The sequence below is a fragment of the Choloepus didactylus genome, chromosome 24 (assembly GCF_015220235.1).
Source record: "Choloepus didactylus isolate mChoDid1 chromosome 24, mChoDid1.pri, whole genome shotgun sequence".
Taxonomy (NCBI): domain Eukaryota; kingdom Metazoa; phylum Chordata; class Mammalia; order Pilosa; family Megalonychidae; genus Choloepus; species Choloepus didactylus.
In genome coordinates, this window is record NC_051330.1 from 5,472,345 (window position 1) to 5,495,233 (window position 22,889).

The following is a 22,889-nucleotide window of genomic DNA, read 5'->3' on the forward strand; positions in this document are numbered from 1 at the left end:
TTATCATTTCTGAATGTGCTCAATGAGTAAAAAAAAAAAAAAAGAACTCACATTTTGTTCTACAAGAACCTCCACAGTAAAACCTTTTTCAGCTTGCAGGTACTTCTGATGGAAAAGCTTCCCATCAAATATATTCCAGGGCATGAAATCATTCATTCTCAAGGGAAAGCCACATGCACTGTTCACCAAAATCAAAGTGGTGAGGCCACGGACGAGGAGAGAACCAAGCTGTACCGCTCTGGAGTTAACATAATCCAGCTATTGAAATTAGACACACACAAAGACAAGCAGGGAAGAAAAAAAAAGTCATTAGTTTGTAGGAAAAGGTCAACCCATTGGCTTCTTAGATGCACACGTTAACTCTGCTCAAACAGACTTGGTAATTTGAAAACATGACTATCGCTGTATTAATTAAAACAGATCAGGGATCAATTAAAACAGATCATAAAACTCCTGAGTACAAATATATTATTACAAAACGGCCTTGGAAATAAGAGAAACAGAGAAAAAATGAGGAAGAATCTCTCCAATAAGTTTGTGTATTCATTCACTGAAACCATTCATTTATCCATTCAAACATCAGGCATTTATTTAGGCAGATCTTTCTTTAAAGGAAAAGAGAATGGAAAAATAACCAAGAATATCATTTTCGATACTGATGCGTTCACTGCATTAAAAAATCATATTTGATTGTCCTAATTTTGAGTATTATTAAACATATCATTTTAAATCAACATACTACTTAGGAATAAAATCTCATAGGATTGACAGGCTAATAATTCAGGAACGTCACACCTATGTAAAATACTTCTTTCTGTTGTCAAATCTATCTTGATATGACATTCTAATTGTTCATGAATGGGGAAACCACCCTGAGGATGCTACAGAGGAGATTTCTGCATTTTGGGAGAAACTATACAAGACTTACAGAACCACTTGTATTTCTGAGATTTTGATTTACAACTTTGCCTATGCTAGTCCCACACATGACGAATTAATATCTAGCAAGTGATTTTGTCAGTGAGGTAAGCTCAACTGGGTTATTCATTGTCTGGCTCATCTATGTTGCTCAAACTAACCTGGGGCTGTTTAAATGTCATTACATACTTAATACAGTTTGCAAAACTGAAATAAATTAGGAGAAGAATGACAGGCATTTTATGTCCTTTACATCTGTTTTAAGAAGACAGAAACTTACCATGAACTGAGATTACATCAGAGTTAATCAAAGGTTTACTCAAACTGCATTTGTTGCACAGGACTATTTTAGAAATTATCCTAAAAAACACTCATTCTTTAGAAACAGCAACCACTAAACAGGTGTGCAGGACTGAGCTGACTATGACTGAAAGGACAAGTTAACTAAGAGCTTATTTCCTTACTCCCTTTTCTCTACAGAAACATCCAGGCCAGTGGCCCTCCTCACTGTATTACCTACTGAACATTGTCATTAAACATCTTGAATATCTACTAGGCTTGAAGGAACAGTTTTATATTGTTTTACAACATTTAGAAATATCATTAAATTGTCTTGATACTTCTGTATACAGTCGAAAAGGCCAGAGCATTTGCTTTAACAGCTAGTTCCTCACAGAGGCCCCTTGTGATTGGGAAGGGATGTTAACATGGTCCCTAAGCCAAAGTCTGCATGCTTCTTAGAGCCTGGTCACCATCTCAGGCGATCGGAAAAGCTGGCTGAGGTACACCTGTGGAGTTAGACAACAGTGCATCTTCCTCAGGAGGGACGGGCTCAGGCCAAGAGATGGCGGCTTGCGGAAGAGCCACACTGAGGAGGCAAGGGGTCTAGGGCATCTGTGGGTGTATGTTTAAAATCACCCCTTAGGAAAGCAGACAACAGAAGTCACAGCTGTACACACGGCGGAACTGACATTCACCTCCTGGCTCCTTTCATTTTTATCCTATATTAGATTCCTAACTAGTTCTGAACGTCCATCTTGTCAAGGCTGGGTCTTCTGACCCTATGTCTACATAGTTATTTCCTGCAGTTATCTGAGAAGAATATCTAGTATTATTGAACAAAACTTCGCATTACAGTACACCCAACCAGCCTGAATCACTCTTAAAACACACAGCTCACTATGAAATAAGTTGGTAAGAACTTTGGTGTTAAATTCACCTTCACTCTCATTGTCAAATGAATTTGTCTTCAAATTAGTAAGCCAAATGTTTAACAATATTCAAAGCCAAAAGTACAGAATTACAGGTATACTTCAGGTTACATCCTAGACACAGGCTCCTGAGCAAGCTGGCTAGACCAGTGTGGCTCTAGGCACAGAACTACTGAATGAGTGTCTAATGCCATACTCCCTGTTCTCCACTGAACCACCCTGGGAAACAGCCCTCCACCGTCTGATGGTTCCTTACCCTATTATTCACTCTTCACTAAATGCACCCCGTCCTTGCACTTTTGCATCTTTGCATGGGTCGACTGTCTATCTAGAACTGCACTGTCCAACAAGGTAGCTAGGAGCCATGTGAGGATACCTGAACTGAAACATTGACTAAAATGGAATAAAATAAGAAATTCAGTTCCTCAGATACACTAGCCACATTTCAAGGGCCCAGCAGTCACGTGTGGCTGTATTAGCACAGACACAGAGCACCTGCGTCATTGCGGAGAGTGCTCTTGAACGGCTCTGGTCAACTCCACCGGACCCTACTCCATCCAGCCCCAGCCCACGCGGCCTTCTCCCACCCCCCAGAGGGCACTTCTCTCTGCAAGGCTCCCACAGCACTACGTACACGGCCCACTTACAGCACCATCATTATAAGCTCGTGAGGGCAAGATGATGCCTTGCTGTATCTGAACCCTGGTTCCCACCTCAGTGCATCAAGCAGAGGCGGCCCAATAGATGTCAGATGAGCTAACGAATAACTCGCTCTAACACAGATGCTACATGTCTTCTCTGAGTGTGTCATATCATATTTTGTTGGAGAGGGGGAGAGTACGCCTCTGGTTTGGTAGATTCTCCTGTAATGGAACCAATTCCTGTTCTTTCCTTCTATTCTTGTTTTAAACTAAATTTTTAACCGATGTAAACCCTGCAAAAATGCATAAATTCTAAGTGTACTACTTGAATTTTCACAAAGTGAACAAACTGTGTAATCAATACCTAGGTCAAAAAACAAAAAACATTATCAGCATCGCAGAAGGTCCTCTCGTGCCCGTCCCTGCCACTACCGTGTCCCGAAAGGTAATCACTCTCCTATTCAGTAAAATCGTAAATTAATTTTTTGAACTTATAAAAATGAGTCAGATGGGATATAAATACTTTTGTCTCTGGCTTCTTTTGGCAAATACTGTTTGTGAGATGTATCCATGTTGTTAAAAGAACAAGTTCCTTCACTCTCATTGCTATATTATATACCACTGTATGCTGGAATTTTGGCTGGGATTGCATTGACTCTATTAATCAATTTGGGGAGAATTGACACCTGTAAAATCCTGAGTCCTCATACAATCCATGGTATAGCTCTTCATTTATTTAGGTCTCTTCTAATTTCTTTCATTAAGGATTTATGGTTATCAATGTAGAGATTTTGCATATCTTTTTTTTTTTCCAATTTTCATATTTTTTCTTTCATGTTAGTGTAAATGATTTCACTTACAAAACTGGGGTTTCTTTTTGTTACTTCTTTACAGAATAATTTTTTTTTTTTTAAAAAGGAGTTTTATTCACACTTGATACAATCTATCCAACTCCAATGTTTTTTTGCTGTTGTTGTTTATATACAGTTGGTTTTTATATGTTGACCTTGTATCTAGGAACCTGTCAAATTTGCTTACTAATTCTAATAGTTGGCCTGAAGATTCTGTTGGACTTTCTATGTACACAATCATGTCATCTGCCAATAATGATACTTCTTTCTTGCTTTAAATCCTATCCTTTGATTTCTTTCTTTCGAGTTATTGTACCACTAGGACCTCCAGTTTTACAAAAGTGGTGAGAGAAGGTGTCCTTCAATCACTCCCACTGCAGAGGAAAAACTGTCAACATTTTACCCGTTTCTTGCTGTAGATTTTTGTAGGCGCTCTTTATCAGATTAAAGAAGTTCCGTTCTAGCCCTAGTCTGCTGGGAGTTTTTACCATGAACAGGTATTGAATCTAAACAAATACTTTTCTGTATCTATTGACATAACCACATATTATCAATTTTGAAGAGAACTGATCTCTTTACTACATTGAGCCTTCCAATCCATGAATAAGCATGTCTGTGTTTCCATTGTTCAGATGTTCTTTGATTTATCAGTGTTGTAATGTTCAGCATATACATCCTACATACATTTGCTAGATTTAAACCTAGGTAATTCATTTTTGGGGGGAGAAATTGTAAACGGCATTGCATTTTAAATTTTGGTTTCTACTCTTGCTGCTAGTATATAAAAATATGATTGATTTATTGTATATTCATCTTGTAGCCTGAGACCTTGATGAACTCTTATTAGTTCTAGAACCTTTTTATAGATTCCTTGGGATTTTCTACATAGACAATCATGTCGTCTGCAGATAGGGAGTTTTACTTCTTCCTTTTCCATCTGTCTGCATTTTACTTCCTTTTCTTGCCTTACCGCACTGCTTAGAACTCCCAGCATTATACTGCGTAAGAGTGGTTGAGTGTGGACATCCTTGCCTTAGCCCTGGTCTTAAGGAGAAAGCACTCAGTCTTTCACCATTAAGTGTATAATGTGAGCTGTGTGTTTTTGGTAGATGCTTTTTATCAAGTTGAGGAAGGTCCCCTGTATTCCTATTTTTCTGAGCATTTTTATCAAGGATGGGTATTGAATTTTATCAAATGCTTTTTCTGCATGATTGACATGATCATGTGATCTTCCGTTTTCAGCCTTGCCTATTAAGGTGAATTATACTGATTAATTTTTTAATATTAAACTGGCCAAGCATCCCAGGAATTAAAAAAAAAAACCCACTGGGTCATGGAGTGTAATTCTTTTTATGTATTTCTGGATTCTATTTGCTGTTATTTTGTTAAGGACTTCTGCCTCCATGCTCGTTAGGGATACTGGCCTGTAGTTTTCTGTTTTGCACTACCTATGCCTGGATCTGGAATCAGGGTAATATTGGTCTCACTGGGAAGTGTTCCTTCCTCTTCCAGTTTCTGGAATGATTGCATGGGATTGGTATTCCTTCTTTCTCAACTTTTGGTAGCTTATCCAGTGAAACCAGCCAGGCCTTGAACTTTATTATTTGGGAGTTTTTTAAACTATGAATTCAATTTCTTTAATAGTTATAAGGGTGTTTATTTACTTAATATTGGGCAAATGTTGGTACTTTGTGCTTTTCAAGGATTTGGTCCATTGCAAAGTTTATGTGTACAGAGTTGTTTCCAGTATTCCCATATTATCCCTTTTATTGTCTGTAGAGTCTGCAGTGATAATCCCGTTGCATTCCTGACAGGGGTAATTTGTGTTTCCTCTCTTCTTGACAGGCAAAACACTCCAGGACAAAAGTGGCTCAAAAAGCCCGGCTAACTTCCATGGCCCTCTGTCTTCTGCACAATCTTAACACCGAAATTCTTTATAACCTTTTTAGCTCTCTGATGCCCTCAAACAGCTTTATTAAAAAAAATATTTTATTAGCTTTTCTAGTTGACTTCAACAGGAAAACTGGTCTAAATTACCTAAGTCTTCTATTAGTGGGGGCAACTCCAGAACAATTTCTCTCTATAGTAGGGGTTCTTAATCTTTTTTTATTATGCATCTTTTTGACAGTCTGTTCATTCTATGGACTCTTTCTCAGAATAACACTAAATGCATATGATAAAATACACAGGTTTATAAAAGAAATTAACTATAATGAAGTTAGTTTTCAAAATAACATAAAGTGAAATTTATATGTATTCCCTTCTTTATATATACTTTAACAAGATCTAGCAGCAAGTCTAATAACTATAATTTTGAGAAAAAGACAAGTACACAAAAAAATCAGAATCTGCCCCCAAACTATGCTGTGGTATGAAAGTATCTGCGGTATCTTCTGGTACTCAAATCACAGGTACTGCTATTATTACTACGATCTGTTGATGATCATCATAATTAAAGGAAATGATAAGTTTCAGTTAATTGTTAGGGGAAATCAAGATATATCCTTTTTCTCATTCTATTCTTCAAGAGAACAGCCGGACTGATCCTTCTGAAACCTGTCAGACCATGTCCCTCTTCTACTCAAAATCCTCAGCTTTTATTCTGTTCTTGCCAGGCCGACAAAGTCCTTTCGGTGTCCGACCTCCTCCCCTGCTACTCATTCACTCTGCTCTGGCCACAGCAGCCTCCTTGCCGTTCTTCAAACACCGAGCTGTGCTCCCACCGTGCCCCCCTGCGCTGGGCCCCCTCTGCTTGGAGTGCTCCTCTGCCTGATGGCTGCATGAGTAATTGTGTTATTTTTTCAAGTCTTAGCTCAAATGTCCCCTTTTTAATGAGGCCAAAATAAAATGCACAACTTGTCCCTCCCCGATTCCTTTACCCTGTTCTACCTCTTCATTTTCCCACAGCTTTTACCAATTCTTATCCCCCATCCATGTTATTTCCTTATTGATTTCATTGTTTATTTTCTATCTCCCCCAACTAGAATATAAATTCCACAGGGCAGGTGTCTTTCACTGATATACAGTTATCTAGAACACGTCTGGCACATAAACGGGTATTTGATGTATCTCTACTAAGACATGTTGAATGAACAACAAGAAAACTAACTGGTGGAGATGACCCAAGATCTAGGTCTCTAAAAATTATGAGAAATGAGTGTGTCAGAGGTGAGAGCAAGATGGGGGCAATGGGTAAGAAAATGGACTAACAGCAAATTTTGAAATGGAAAACCATCAATGGTTTAGACTAGTGATGGCAAAGACCAATGTCTTCTGTGTGTGCTTTCTGCATTCTGTGCCCATGATTACACTGACAATCAACACAGAACTCTCTCACTGGGCCCTAATTCAGTCTTGAAGTTCTCCACACTGCGTCCCGGCAATCACACCTGCTGGACATCCCTGGGTCAAGGCTTCAACTGCTGGGAGGCAGGAGGCTGGCCCTGGACATCTCATAGTCTTAGTCTAGCTTTAGATGCTACCTATGAGGTCAAGTAACAGGTGCTGATTAACAGACAAGCTGAAAATCTAAAATAACTGCAAATTATGACTATAAAACAACACATTTTTGCTTGCTATTTCATAGTTATTTCATATTTCAACTTCAAAATTCCAAGCTATGTTTTTGTGCCACCTATCACTTTTAACACTTATTTAGCTTGATCATTCCTTCTCCTTGGCAAAGGGATGATGGCTACAAGAACTCAAAGTTATATATCCTACTGCTAAGTGGACAAGGATATTTCGGAGAGCTTTTGTAGATCAAGTCCAAGGTTCTGACATCTGTTAGTTTTTGAGTATACTGTAACGCCTGAAGACTGAAGTTCCTCTTAGAACTAGCTCTGGTGTCAAGGAATCCTTAAAATCATACTACAGCAATTCTAGATATGGCAAAAAAAAAAATCAACTGTGGCAGAAAAGTTCTTTAAATATATGGGTCATAATCGTGGGACTTGCATTTGCTTTCCTTATACTAATATAATTCTTCACGGAGGATTTGTGGTTTGTATAAACTGAGGATAATTCCACAGACAGATGAGTACTTGACAGAAACTCTAAGAGGGTAATAATCACTGTGCATTAAAAATGAACTCTAAACCAAGAAAATTAAACTAGGAAAAATATCATAGTTTTGGAGGGCTGGATGCGTTGATGATTTCATTTCTCATTAAATAATAATTTCCTTCTTGATTCTAACTTCAAGTTGACTGTTCTACTTGAAGGGCCTCTCTGCTAGCCAGAGGGACATTTGGGGATTAGGAAATGCCAGTGCGAACAATGAGGAAGAGCACAGACAGCTTGTTACACGCGTGACTCTCTCTCCTCTTCTGTAGCGGGCCACCCAATCCCCTTGTTTCGGGTGTACATATTTACAATCCTCACTGAATAGTTATACCTCCACATCTCCTCCTCATGTTCCCAACCAACCACCGTCCAACCTTTCAGTTGGCAGTTGAACTTCTCAAAAGATTACTCTCTACCTCTTCATTCCCCATTCGTGTGCCAAAACAGTCCCTGTGCACCATTCTCTTGAAATGGTTCTCAGTAAGGTTAGCAATGACCTAAGTTCCAAATCCAATGACCATTCTTCAGTCTTTTTTCTTAAATGTTCTTCTGCTGTATTTGATTATTCCTTTCATTTAGGTATTATCTCTTATTATGACTTCTGTGACATTCTGATCTCCTACTTTTCCTCAATACTCTGTGACCTCAGACACTGTCTTCTTTGTAAGTTCTTTTTTTTTCTGCCTGTTCTTAAATAGTGTTTTCTCAGGATTCTATCCTCGGCTTACTATCCTTACCATCATACAAACCATCTCCCAGGAGTTTTCTTCTTATCATTTTGACAAATATATATGTGCTTATGCTTCCCAAATCTATCTTCAATGCCAAACTCTCCAAGTTTCAGACTGGTATATCCAACTCTCCGGATATATAAAGCTAGAATGTGATACCTGCCAAACCGAATTCATTGCCATTTCCTCTAGCTGCCTGTTCACCTACCTCAGACACCCATATTAGAAATACAGAAGTTCTTCCTGAATTCTCCCTCTACTTCACACCATCGTCATTCACTCAGTCCTGCCAATTTTACCCCCTAATTATTTCCTGCTGTCTCTTCAACTCAGTTGCCCCGCCCTAGTTCACACTCACCATAGCTCCCTTGCACCAGCCTTCTAGCTGAATCAGCCCTCTGGGTTTAACCCTCTGGCTTAAACACATCCCTCACACACAGACATCAGAGTGTTCTCATGTCACCTTACTGCCCAACCCTGCAAGGACTCCCCACCAACTAGGATAATTTAAGCTCCTTTTTATAACCTACACTGCCCTGTATGCCCTAGACTCGTCTCTTCACACTACCATTTTTACAACTTACTCTTTAGGATCTCTAAATTGTGGTTCCCAAACACCCCACGAACTTCTTACCTTGGTGTCTTTGCACATAGTGTCCTCTCTTCTGAAATGCTCCCCCATCTTTATCCTGCTCTTACCTCTGACTCGTTGATTTCCACCCACCCTTTAAAAGATCCAATCTGGAGGCTCCTCCTCCTTAGATTTTCTAAGATACCCTCTTCTTCAGGAAAAGTATAATCCCTTTGCTCCATGATCTCATAATATCTTATGCATGTCTGTTACTGTACTTTTCACATGTTATTATAATTATTTTCCCCAGGAGCCCAGGGGCTCTCTGAAGGCCTTATTATCTTACCTTATTTATACCTCTGAATACAAGTACGGCATATAGTTGGCATTCAAATTTCTACTGAATGAATGTTTGCTGAATAAATATCAGAACTTCATATATATTTATATTAATTCTCTAACAACTCCTGCTTTTTGATAAATATATTAATTCTATCTGATAAGGCAATGTTGATTTATAATGACATAATTATTTTACAAGTCTGTCACCAACTCATTGCTTAATATAGGCCAAGACTTTTGGCGCAACATACATCAGAGATCTCTCTCTGAAAGCAAAAACAGGCAAAGATCCTGTTCAACCTAAGAAGCTTGCTGTAAAAAACAACAAATAATACTGATAGTTCAGTGTTTTGCCAACAGTCACCCTCCATTCCAGAAGGAATGGAATTCACAAAGCTTTTGCTTGGTGAGCCCATGGGCCTATATGTAATGTATGCTATAAACACTCGTAGAGAGTTTTTGTTTGGTGTAGTTGCTGAAATAGAATTCTGCATTGGAACAGTAATTCTATTAACAACCTACTACAGCTCAGCCATGGTGAGTGTGCTACAGTGGGAGGGGTCCCACTTCTTTCTCTCCCTAGCCAAGAGACTGTAGGCAAGTCTTTCACTTCTTTGGGTCTTAGTTGTCTCATCTGTAAAATGAAGAACTGGATTTGAGTCAATACAGTTACCACTACATAATGAGTTCTAACTATCCATCTGACAAGACACTGTGCCAAGTGCTAAGATATATTTCCCTAGCCTCAAGAAACTAAAGTATAATAGGAAATAAAGACACACACCAAACTATAGTCTATCAATGTTCTCTCCCATTCAAATACATTGAAATCTAATGTTGTTCTATGCTACAAGAAGGAAAGGGTACAATTCCTTAGAAAAGGTAAAATGATAGTGATATTTCTATAGAGTTCACCTAACAGACAATATCCTGGGTTAAAAACTAGACCAACAATGTCCTTTTCTAGATATTTTTATGTTACTAAGTAATAAGATGAAGGGGAAAGGAAAGGTATTAATTTTTAAACTGGAAAGCTGGCTCTTGAAAAATAATTTTACCTAAATGATGGAGTTTTCATGCTTAGAGATGAGAATGTGCTTTGAATTGAGAGCTACTTATTAGTAGTTTTTTGGTGGAAATAAAACCTCCACAATTCAACAACCATTATACTAAGTGGTTCTGTTACGAGTCAGAACTTGCCAACTCCTGATGATATTAATCAATGTAAAAGCAGCAATTAAAAGAAATGGAATCTTATCTAGGGCCAAGAAAAAGGTTGAAACAAAAACCAGCTGAATGATCACACTCAGTTCACTCCTGCTCTTCCTAAATAAACTGATTTTTCTCTCTCAGGTTCCTTTGAGCTAGCAGCAAACTGAACTTGCCATGCTCCCATTTCACAACTTACAAATAATTGTATGTGATACTTGGTTCTACCTCTCTATCTTTCCTCCCCCCCAATTAAACATGTAACATATCCAAAGTAGGTAAAAAGAACCAATGCAGGGATTTGAGTCCATCCTAGGGGCCAACCAGTTAAGGGAGGTGAAGCACAACTGAGTTATGCTATCGTTAGGGGTAATAAGTCCTACTGACTAAAAAAGGAAAGTAACATTGATACTTACGTGAAACTCAAATTTAAGAAGCTTTTATACACATTCACCTAGTTTCCTAAATAGGACTTTATTTACCCCTCTACTCTAGATACTATAAATATAAATCAAGACAAAACCCACAGATGTAACTGAGAGAAACACTGGCTTCTATGTTGGTGGTGGGGCTAGAACTTCTGAGACGCCTGGCTTTTTTAGTTAGTGATTCAGCAACTGCCACAAATAATTTCTGGAGATGGATTTATATTCAGAGCAACTATAGTATCTTTTTCTTTTGTATCTTTAGGTCTGGGAGATAGAATATATTATTTTACAAATGTCATGGCTGCAAAATCTCCTTGTCCCAGAATATGTTTTAGAAGTGTTTCACAGGCAGGTTTTCCTCATGATTTTATTTTTCTAATTACCATGTAAGGTTTTGGAATATAAATTACATTTTTCCTCCTCAACAAGTTTCTGTTAAGGAAGAAGGTCATACTAAATTGAGTTAAGTGCTAAAAAAAAAAAAAAGTGTGGTAAGAACTGGGGGCTTATGAAAAAGTTTGGCAGGCAAAGACCATTTCTAAATTACTCATCAAACAGAGAAAACTACTAATTCAAGCTAACTGGGGTTATATGGGAAAACAGAACATTTTCATAGGCTGTCAAATCTGAGAATTCCAACTCCTCTTCTCCTCCCTACCTCCAAAAAAAACTTCTGGAATTTAGGGAATATCCTGGGAATTCAAGTCAGCCCCTCCCCACCCAGATCTAAGGCTCAGAATTACCAGTTAGCATCAATCAATTCGATGTGACTAAAAAGGTTATGGCCTTTCGCCTGTATGACTCAACAGATAAAATTAATAAATAAAAACAGTCAGTATTTTGGAAACAGGATTTAAGGTGCTTTGGAATAAAAGACCAGATAAAGTTGAGCTCTTCCTGCCGTAATGGAGCTGACAGGAAAGAGGTGTCCCAATGGCAGCTGATGGGAACATGGAAACCAGGAGAACCAGTTCTTAATGCTCCTAATGCCTCACAGTAAATATTTAACAGTAAACAGCTCAACTGTTTGGTGTTTATATGCTAAGGAAGGTTCATTTACTGAGGTTTATTAACAGTTACGTAAAATGATACTTGCATGGAACAAAACGGCTATTCTGGACAAGCCTAAAAACATCTAAGTCGACCTAAACAAAGTTTCAAATACTGTTCACCAGGATATTTGTCCTATAACCAGGTGGAAATGCAAACAGAGTGAGGAGAACGCTACAAATATGTCACTATTTATTGGTAAACAAAACAGTAAAAATAAGATTTGAGTTTCTTGGGTCTGAAAAGGACTGGTTGGATTTTAGAGGTCCCGCACAACAATTCTTCCTCTTTATTAGAAGACTCCTGATTAAAAGTTGGGCACAATCTTACAAAATAACCCATGAAGGAAACTTAAAATGTGTGTATATGTGTGTGTGTGTTGGGGGTGGGATGGGTGAGTGGTGGCAGGTGTTCTGTTGATAGAGAATCCTGGAAACAGTTAGAATTATGCAGGCGGAGGCAGATGTATAATGAAATAAGGTGATGGGGGAGCTTTTATTTACATCCAAGCTGTTATTCAACCCTTCCTGAGTCCGGGGAGTCCAAAGTCTTACATGAAAGTTTATTGAAAAATGATTCATGAGGGCAGAGACCATTTAAAATTAGGCTAGCCATCTGCTTAACTGTACCTGACGATGGGCCATTTGAAATTTTTCATTTTGTATATGATATCTCCCTTGTCCTTTTTCTTGGTCACCTTCACTACATGGTTTTCATACTTCCTGTTCTAAAAAGGAAACTTTTTTTTTGGTAAAGAGCATGGGCTAGCACATGACTACTTCCATGAGTTATCCTTCCAATCCTCTCACCGACTTCAACAGGGGGAGCTATGTACCAAGAGCTAGAAAAATACCACTGGTTTGAAACAACTACTAATTATTATTCCACAGCCTATCAGCATGCTCCAACTTTAAACTTCTTAACTTCCCTCTTACTTATTTTACACATCAAATGACTTGTCCAATGATTTATCCTGGGATGAAACGTGATGTGGTAGTTCAGCACCTGCAAGAAAAGAATTCTGCTTATCGTAAGAGAGAACTTTGTGCTTGAACTGGCTGGTTATGGCAGATGTCCAAACATCAGCTGTACAACCACTGACAAGATATTATAATGTCAATTCAAATACTTGAGAAGGGGGAGAGAAATGACTAAACAAGGAGTGTGAAAATGCAGTATGTGCTGAGGAAAGAATGAGTAAAACCTTAAGAGTTCTGACACACAATGTGCGGACAGGAGAAGTTGCCATGTGAGACTCCGAGTGGAGGGCTTTGTTTACCACATGGCAGACTTTGGATGTTACCTGGTAGGCCCTGGAGAATCACCTAGCATTAAGCAGAGGGATAACATGATCAGATTAGTCTGACATATATTTAAGCCTCTGAAAACACTGTCGAGGTGGAAACGCAGGACAAGTAAATTTAGACTTTAAACATAAGGCAAGTCATCGAGGGCCAGCGATCCCTAACGCGAATCCACAACGCCTCGTACATAGTGGGTGCTTTAAAAACATCTGTTGAATTTGTAAGTAAATGTTTACAATTTAAGGCTGCACGGGGAATCCTGCTATTTCCCGGTCTTCTTTTAGAGAAAAAACAATTCTATGGGAGGAATGGGTTAACAACAAGGATTCGGCAATACTTGCTCTCTGGACTCTTCTCTTTCTCATGTAATGCAGTGGGGGCAGGGGTGGAGGTTCTGGCCAGGCCCAGGCCCCTGGGTACTACCACAGGCAGCAGATCCTGTACCAGCAAATACACCAAGGCCCACATGGAAGCCACACTCAACCACGCCGTTGCTCCTGCCTCCAGCAGGCTGAACCAACGCTCCACTTCTTTGGCACGTTCGTATCCAACGCCATTTATTTTGCCTTCACATCTTTAAGCCAGGCACAAAGTGGATTGTGCTGAAATGCCTTCCTAGAATTTGAGTTGCCGCGTCCAAAGAACAAAAGGGTAAGGGGAAATAACCGATAAGCTAGCTTGTGTTGCTTGGGGTACAACACGAACTCTAGTACAAGGGATTTGGGCCTCTTCCTATCCATCACGAACATATATCCGTGCAACAGCAAGTTTTCTAAATTTAACATGCAAAGAAACAAAATCTCCACCTGGCTCCGGTAAATGTGTTGTCGCAGGCATCTTGGGATCCAGCAGGTCTGATGAGCCCTAATTAACTCTAATTGGCATTGCCACCAGCTGTTGGCTCTGTATCTGCAGCCCAGTGGCTCTCAGAGGAGGAAGGGTGCTATCGAAGCAAGCGAGGCAGTCTTTCCAGCCTCTGAAAACAAACAATTTCCAGTCTGAGCCCTCCTTCCTGACGTCCAGTGGTGGCATCTAAGAGTCTATGACTTCATTAAATTCATTGGGAAACTAAAGCACAGACGTGATGACCACAGACAGTAAGCAGGAAAAGCAAATTCTCTTCTATTTGTTTTTTCAGACAGCTTCTAGAAAGAGCCCAAGAACGGAGGAAAGAAAAAAAAGCAAAGCTTAATATAAAGACAAGAAGTGTAGAAAAGCTTTATGTGAAAACAGGAAATTAGTAAATCCTCTGTGAAGTACTGAGAGTTTTACCCCACAGAGAGAAGACGTGAGGATTAACGAGATAGTATGATGGAAACACCAACACCGAGGCTGACAGCCGTCTTCTACTCTGTGGGCCACCTCCAGCTGCTGACCGAGGCTTCTTCCTTACTCGGAGCCAAGCTTCCTAAAGGAACTGGCTCACTCCTCTGTTTTCCCATCCACAGCACTAAACAGACTGCTCCCACCACGGCCCTAAGAGTGTTCTAGCAGATGGTGCCAATGACCTGTCTGAGAGCTTCAGAGCCCAAGTTTCAGCCCTTATCTCCCTTATCTTCTTGACCCTCCCTGGTATAAGATGCCCACTGTGTGTGTGTGCCTGTGTGTGTGTGTGGTTATGAGACACCAGACCCTCTTTAGAGTTTTTCTCCCTTCTGAGAGTCCTTTTTGAGCTTCCTTTCTGCTGCCTCCTCTTTCATTCTATGTAAGTCCACTGGGGACACTACCTACTCTTACGGTGTCAACCCACCACCCATATGCTAACAACTCCAGATCTATATCTTCATTTCAGACTTCTCTCCAGAGTCACAGATCCAACTGGTCACCATATATTTCCACTTCGATATCCCACACATATTCTAAAGCTCCAAAACCAAACTCATTAAAATTTTCACCTGTTTCTTTCTCTAAATGATCTCATATAATGGTGGCACTACCATCCCTCCAGGGCTGTCTTTGTTTAAGACCTTATCTCTCACCTGGACTCTTACAGTGGCCTCTTAATTGGCATTCCTATGACACAAAGAAACCAATGTATACTTTGATTTCAGAAAGCCAAAGATCAGAATCCTGGCTCTAACATTTCTGGCTTCAGGCAAATTACTTCTGAACCGCAGTTTCCTGCTGAACCGTTTTATTAGGAATTGGTTAAGTTATCTATAAAAAGCTTGGCTGGCACCAGATACTTAATAATATATACCATATACCTGCATCATATAGCTGTGGTTTTGTTTCTGCCCAGCACTTTAACCTTTATCATTTTTTAATTCTGTGGACTACACAAGTGCATTATAAAAAACAAAACAAAACAAAAACCAACAGAATATGCAAATAAGCAACAGAAAGAAAAAAAATTCACCCATAATTATACTCAAAGATAATGAGTAGCTACTGTTGCTGATCAAATATTTTTCTCAGGAAAGTCTAGGTAGATCTTCTAATGATATGCTGTCCTACCATCCATATCTCTCTTTCTCTCTCTCTCCCACAATTATAAGGGATATTATTTCTTCCTGTCAGTTATTTCTTTCTTTGGGAAACCATTTAGCTCCTCCTCTATTTTAATCCTGTTCAGTTCACTTTCAGGTTTACCCGCCACCCCTCACTCTAGGGGTGGGCACACAACTCAGGGCTGGTCAGAGAACCCCATCCTCCTGGCCAGGGTAGTGTTTGGTCCAGGAATGGATATGCAACTTAGTGTGGGCAAATAAGTACTCTTCCTGGGAATTTTGCCAGGGCCATCAAAGATCTACAAGCTCTCTTTTTCTGCAAGGGCCAAAGGAGGGAGCTGTACAAGCTTGATACAGGTTTGGGTCTGTCCATGGAGAGAGCCTACTCAGGAAGGAAGTGAGTGGATCAGGGAGACGGCAGGGTTGGGAGGAAAGGCAGGGAGATACAGGCCACTGCCCGAACCCTTAGTCAGCAATCACTCCTCACTTCCACTCACGCCTCCACATGCAGCCAAAGCTCCAGTCTAACCAACCACCTGTGATTTCGTGTCTTCCAATCAGGCCCTCCCATTCTCTGAGGCTTTGAACATGCTATTTCTTCTGACTGAAAGCCCTATCCCTCATCCTCACCCAGACCTGCCCCAACGGGGCTGCCTTTAAAACTCCAATTTCTTTTCTAAGATTCAGCTGAAGGGTACAGCATGTAATAGTCCTTCTATGACTTTTCTGTCCAGCTCCTCCCTAGCATCAAGATGCTGGTTATAAAAGCAAGACAAGTGAGAACAAAACTGGATTTGTGAAAGGTAGCACTGTGCAACTGTTCTTAGGAAGCAATACTTCAGACTGCCTGTGTGCCACAACTAAAAGTGGCATAAACCACAGGGATATTTACTATTTACCTAATAAAAATAACTAGAGGTAGGCAATCTCAGGGTGAGTTCAGCAGCTCAGCAGTATCACCTAAGACCCAAGCTCATTTTGTCTTTCCTTGGAGTGTTCGTATTTTCTCCTCATGGTAGTAAGGTGGCTGCTGTAGCGTGAGACATCACGTCTACATTCAAGGCAAGACGGAAGGTGTGATGCTGGCTATTAAGTTTATTTTATTAAGAAGCAGAAATCTTTCTCATATGCTCCCAACCTCCCCTCATGTCTTATTGGCTAGAACTGGGCCAATCTAGCTTAGAGAGAATGGGGAAAGGGCACCTGAGGCTCCAGTCTCTACAGTAAAAAGCAACAGGGAGACGAGGAATTGGGAATGGCATATATATGCCTATTACACAACATACATACACACATTATTTATATAAATAAGTTGAGGAGAAAGTTAAAAATAATATCATACTGTTATAATTGTCATTATACCATTTCTCTTCTAAGAACTATCTCATGATTCAAGGAATCACAGAGCTGGTAAGATATCCAGGAAGACACTTCCAGGCAAAGCTGAATTTAAATACTGCCCCTGCTCCCCACCATTCCTACTATCTTGTTGAAAATAAAATAGTCAAATTTCTTTTATTAGGAGGCTGTGAGATGTTAATCTCATTCCAGTGAATGTTTTATTATTCTTTTTTGTAATATTAAAGTAATTAAATAATTTGTAAAAGGAGTATCTGTATTGAGGCTTTCTTAGCATTTTTGACAAATCCAGTACAAAGAAACACCAATCTTTAAAAATAAATAAGACAAGTTTAGTTAAACTGAGTACAAATAATCAATTACAAACAGCTCACTGCCACACTCTTACCAAGAGGTAGAAATACTAATTCTTATATGTCTAGATAAACAAAAAATAAGCTGTCACTCATTATTTCTAATAAAAACTTCATTTCACTCACTTCAGAAGCATGAACGCCTAAGAAGTTACTGAATATATCTGAGAAATAATTATCTAATTTCATGCTCACTTTCTCTACTTTTTTCCAATTTCCTGACTCATTTAACATGGGAAACAGCATGAAAACCTGAATTTGGTAATAAAACAAATACTTGAAAACTAGAAATGCCTTGAAGAAAGACAGCAAAGTTATATTATGTCATCTTGCTTAGGTCTTCCCATCTTTTTTATGCTTCAAATACCCATGTGATCTTGCTCCTTCTGCAAACATTTTGTAAAGTTTCAGCGTCCTTTCCTGCTCTTACAAAAGGTGTAAAAGGCAACAGCTTTTTGAATTTTTATCTTCACCTTTCAAGAGCCAACAGTGTCTCATACTCCCTAGTATTCCAGACTTTGGCCATAATCTTCCCAAGGCCTGATTTTTGCAGTTTTTATTTGTATGGGTGGTTCAAACCTATCATTTATCATTTATTCCAGGATATCAAGTAAGCTCCTATCACTGGGATCCATCTGATGATTGCTGACTACCAGATGCTTCTTTCCATTCTTAGATTAATTTTTTTTTTTTGGAAAACGGTCTTTTCCCCCTTCTGCATCTTGAGGTAGAGGATTTTCTTCAAAAAAATTTTTTATGCAATTCTTGAAACTTATTAAAGAGATAGTTCTTATCACGGCAAAGGTACTTTTTAAAAAACAGAATGCCTTCACTTATACCTAAGCACTTGAGGGACGATCTATGTTACATTCCATAAATTTAAGGAAATTCCTTAGGCACATTGATACAAAAACATGTACACAAATGTTCACAGAAGCATTATTCATATTTGCCAAAAGGTGGAAACAGCCCATATTTCCATAACTGATAAATCGTTAAAATGTGATATATATCTATATATATACATTCGATGACATATTATTTAGCCATAAAAATCAATGAAGAACTGATGCTACAACACGGATGAGTCTCAAAAACATTTATGCTAAGTGAAAGAAGCCAGTCAAAAGACGAAATATTGTGTAATTCCATTTCTATGAAATGTCTAAGAGAGGCAAATCCATATGGATGGAAAGGATATTAATGGCTGCCTAAGACTGGAGGGAGGGGCTGCTGATGGGGTGGGATTTCTTTCTGGGGTCATGAAAATGTTCTCATATTGGCTGTGGAGATGGTCATATAACTCTGTGAATATACTAAAGAACACTGAATTGGTCAATGGGTGAACCGTGTGGTCTATGTGAACTGCATCTCAGCAATAAATGTAAAAATATGTATCTAATAAGCAAGTGTACCACTTTTTCAACCTGACCGCATTACCCAGAACTCTGCAGGCTTAATCCTCTAACCCCAAGCAGGAGAAACTCTCCTTGACACCGGGTTAATTGTTGCAAATTCCGCTGTAGGCTCTTTTGCCTTTTAGGGGCCCCCAATCATGCTGAGACTATATAATTATATTTTTCAGTACAAAGCTACAGGAAGAACCCTAGTCAAAAAAATGTTAAGTAGCTTGCCTGATTCTTCCTGTTCAATTCTGAATAATTTATCTCTGAAGAGACTAACTCTCCAGTGGCCTCCAGACTTGGAGCAGGTGCATGCAAACTGCATGGTGCAATTTTGCGCCACGCCACCTCTCCTACATTAGCCAGCTGGCAGTCCCTCAAGTCAGCAGTCTGGTAAGCTGAGTTTCTGAAGCCAATAACACACAAAATATTGCTGATAATAACTGATTTTTTATTATTTAAATTTATGACCTTTTAATATGCCTCCCTAAAAGTCATCTGGCTCCAAAAATCATGGACAATAAAGTAATTAAAAAAAAAGAATGTTAAGGCCAACAAGTCCTTAAAGTTGTTAAAAGGCTAATCATTAAAAGAAACGTGGTGAGAGCGTGTTCTGAATTATTAACCGTAACTCCACTGTTCTTCCCCCTTATCTCCTTGCCCGTAACCCCTTATTCATCTGAGACAGTCCACAGTCAACACAGGCATCAGTAAATGAGCAAGCTGCAGAGGAGAAGTCCAGCCTCTGGGGAGAACTTGAAGGAACTCGAGGCTTGTACAAAAGATCTGCAACAGTGCACGACGGCCAGCACAAGAGCCTTCCTTCCCCAGACAGACAAGGAGCCCCTGGGTGAGAGTGAGCAAGAGGGAATCCAGGAGAGCAGGAAGATGGTGAGACCGAGAGAAAATGGGGGCCTAAGGCTTGTCCCTCCTGGAAGGAGGTGGAACCCTCAGATGATTGGGGGGATCTGAGTGCAGAAGTGAGCTGTACCCACCTTTCCAGGTAAAGCCCAATGAGGTAGCAAAATCCCAGAGGAGAAACGGTTGCATAGGGTGTCTAGGAGACAGGGTCTCCCCAAGTGGCACTGGCCCAGTGTGTCTGGAAGCAGCAAAATGGCTCTGGGTAGCTGAGAGGGGCAGAGGTAGCTGGGCAAGCTGGATCTGCAGAACCTTAGATTAGGAAATAAAAATACCTCAACAGTAAAATCAGGGGGGTATGAAAAAAAAGGAATAAAAACTTTTTCTGAAAAGGGCCAGAAAATAAATATCTTAGTCTTTGGCGGCTGTAGGTCTGTGCTGCAATTGCTCAATTTTGTTGTTGAGTGTAAAAGCGGTCATAGATGATACGTAAATGAATGTGGCTGTGTGTCAATAAAACTATTCACAAACACAGGCAGTGGGCTGGATTCAGTCCACAGGCGGCAGTTTGCTAATCCCTGCTCTAAATCTCTATTTTGTGGGGTAAGCTGCCTATACTCTGATCACTCTGCTACTGTTTCTCAAACATAAACCCTGCCTCAGGCATGCAACAGGGAAGGGCACCTAAAAGACACTACTGTACATTAGCTGTCTGGTGACAGGAGAGACTGATACGGTGAAAATGAGAATATCAATGTTTTGTTTTTTTTTTTTTAGGTCTCTGCCTCCAGTTAGTATGGATCACTAAAATTGTTTCACCACAAATTAGGCTTTGGATAAGTGTGTGTAGTCACTGAAACGATTTGTTCTGCTACCTGAATGTCACGTTAGGAAACACCCTGATAAAGGAAACAGATTATATAATACCTCTTCAAAGCCTCTGTCCTAGCAATGTTTTGGCTTTTTAAGAATAAATTATGAGAGAGGGTTTCTGATTGAGGTGATGGGGAAGTGTGGTCATGGATGGTGAGGGCAGTGATGAATCCCTCATGCTCGGGAGTGGCTGAGATGGGAGAGTTTATGTTGTGTATGTTTCCACAATTAACAAAAAGAGGAACTGAGGAGACAATAACAATTAAATGCAATACATATTCCTAGACGGGATCTAATAATGGAGGAGAAAAGGCTCAAAAGGACGCTATTGGCACGAATGAAAAAAAATTGGACTATAGACTATAAACTTTATCAATGTTAAATTTCTTGAATTTGAGAACTACTTAATGTGGTTACTAAGTCAATACTCTTGTCCTTAGGAAATGTACATGCAAGTATTGTGTTCAAGGAGCATGATGGAAAGATACCACCCATTCTCAAATGTTTGGCAAACAGACAGACAGATGGATTGGACAGATGAGTTATGGATAGACTGATACAAGCAAATGTGGCAAAATATTAAAATCGGTGGATCTGGGTATCCAAGTGGGGGGTATGTTGGAGTTCTCTGTATGGGTTTTGTATTGTAACTGTCCTGTAAATTTGAAATATTTCAAAATAAAAAGTTGAAAGAAAAAATTAAGTTATATAAACTTCAATTACATAAATTGTACTTTAAAAAGGTAATAAACACTCAAATTTTTTAAAAAAGAACAAATTATGGAATGGGTAGGGTTTTTAGGGTTGGAAAACAGCAGCTGATAGATCTGTCCTCAGGAACTTTTTAATGACATCTCTCACCTACCTCCCTGCCTTAAAGACTAAGCTCTCCTCACTGAATAACACAGGCAGTTACGAGCCCACTCCTAAGATGTTGTGCCCAAAGAAATTTCCTGAGTCTCAGCTACCGGTGCCTGCCCCAGCTCTCTCCTCATTACCGACAACATCTATTTTCTTAAGACTCACTGGGCCAAGAGAAAGTTCATATTTAACAACTAGATACGGAAGCAGGAAGTGGAAGAAGCACAGTAATTATGTCAGAGCAAAGGTCACTTAAGTAATAGCCACATGGCCAAGGTTCTGAGAAGGGCGGCGGGAGCTCAGCTCATCGGTTGTTTGGGTCTCCGCTGCCACTGCTGACCTCAGACTCTGATTTTGTATCTTTATCACTAGAGCTCTGGACAGTTCACCTCTTTTTCTCACTGAACTATATTCTAAATTTTCTACTTTTTTATTATCCCCCTTCACACATTTTCTTACCCAAAGAGATCATATTTTCTGAATCAGATAGCAGGATTCATAGTATGACATACATAACTATAATTACGGGGCACTGGGCAAAATAAGCAAAATTGGGATTGCTCTGCAAATTCCAGAAGGTAGGCACTCAGTTACAAGGTATCACGGGGCCTCAAACAAAGATCTTTTCTAGGTTCAAATGTTGTCACAAATCTGTCTCGTTTCATGAAGTCATTCAATGATATTCTGCCTGTTGGAGCTTTGGATAAATATCTGAAAGTCATACATGCACAAAAGAATAAAATGAGGAAAATATGGAAGACAATTTTCTTATTTTTCTTCTTTGCCTTTTTGTTTTATCTAACTAAGCTGTCTAGAAATTAATAGTTCTCTGGTTTAAAGCATCCATTTTTAATAAAGTCGAGCAAAACTTTTAATAGATTCTATTTCTACGATTCTTTCATTCACCAAATATTCACTGAGAGCCTAATAAAGCATTTTTCTAGGATGCAATTCTAAATATTCTCTTATATCTATTTACACAATCCTGATTTCTGTGGTTGTTTCAGGGATGTGAACAAATCAATAATGCACTATTCTAAGGGCTTTATTTTGATGTATTATAAAAATATGATTTAAATATAGCCTCAAAGCATTTTTAAATATAAAAATCTATGCAATTTAAAGTGTCCAATTTGGAAAGTGAGGCTCCAATGGCAAGGGCAGTAACTGGGCAAGGGCCTTTTAATGGAAGACTGCTCAGTTTGCTCTTTATGCACGGTACATTTGCACGTAATGTTAAAGGTGCTCAGTTGTCTGAGAAGACGACGTGAAATGATGAGAAAACTGGACTAGATCTTGGCAGCTGGTCTTCAGTCTGGCTCTGACACTCACTAGTACCTTAACCCTGCAGATTGTTTCACTATTCGAGCCTAAGACCCTAATCTGTGAAACAAAGGAGCTTGACTCAGTT

The 22,889-nt window shown here is 39.4% G+C and overlaps 1 protein-coding gene and 1 long non-coding RNA gene across 4 annotated transcripts in view; one reads left to right on the forward strand and one right to left on the reverse strand.

Moving 5' to 3' along the window:
* FAM120B (family with sequence similarity 120B) overlaps window positions 1-22,889 on the reverse strand; it is a 109,745-nt gene that overhangs the window by 33,409 nt on the left and 53,447 nt on the right. For both annotated transcript variants that reach the window (XM_037817569.1, XM_037817568.1), the window contains exon 8: window positions 52-258. In XM_037817569.1, coding sequence (XP_037673497.1) covers window positions 52-258 — 207 coding nt within the window. The remainder of the gene's footprint in view (window positions 1-51; window positions 259-22,889) is intronic.
* LOC119519844 lies at window positions 13,796-21,269 on the forward strand. 2 transcript variants are annotated; one of them, XR_005214092.1, is made up of 3 exons: window positions 13,796-13,972; window positions 19,575-19,889; window positions 21,058-21,269. It is a non-coding gene; the product is annotated as an uncharacterized LOC119519844 (long non-coding RNA). The 2 variants fall into 2 exon arrangements; XR_005214093.1 differs by lacking the exon at window positions 21,058-21,269 and adding an exon at window positions 20,522-20,915.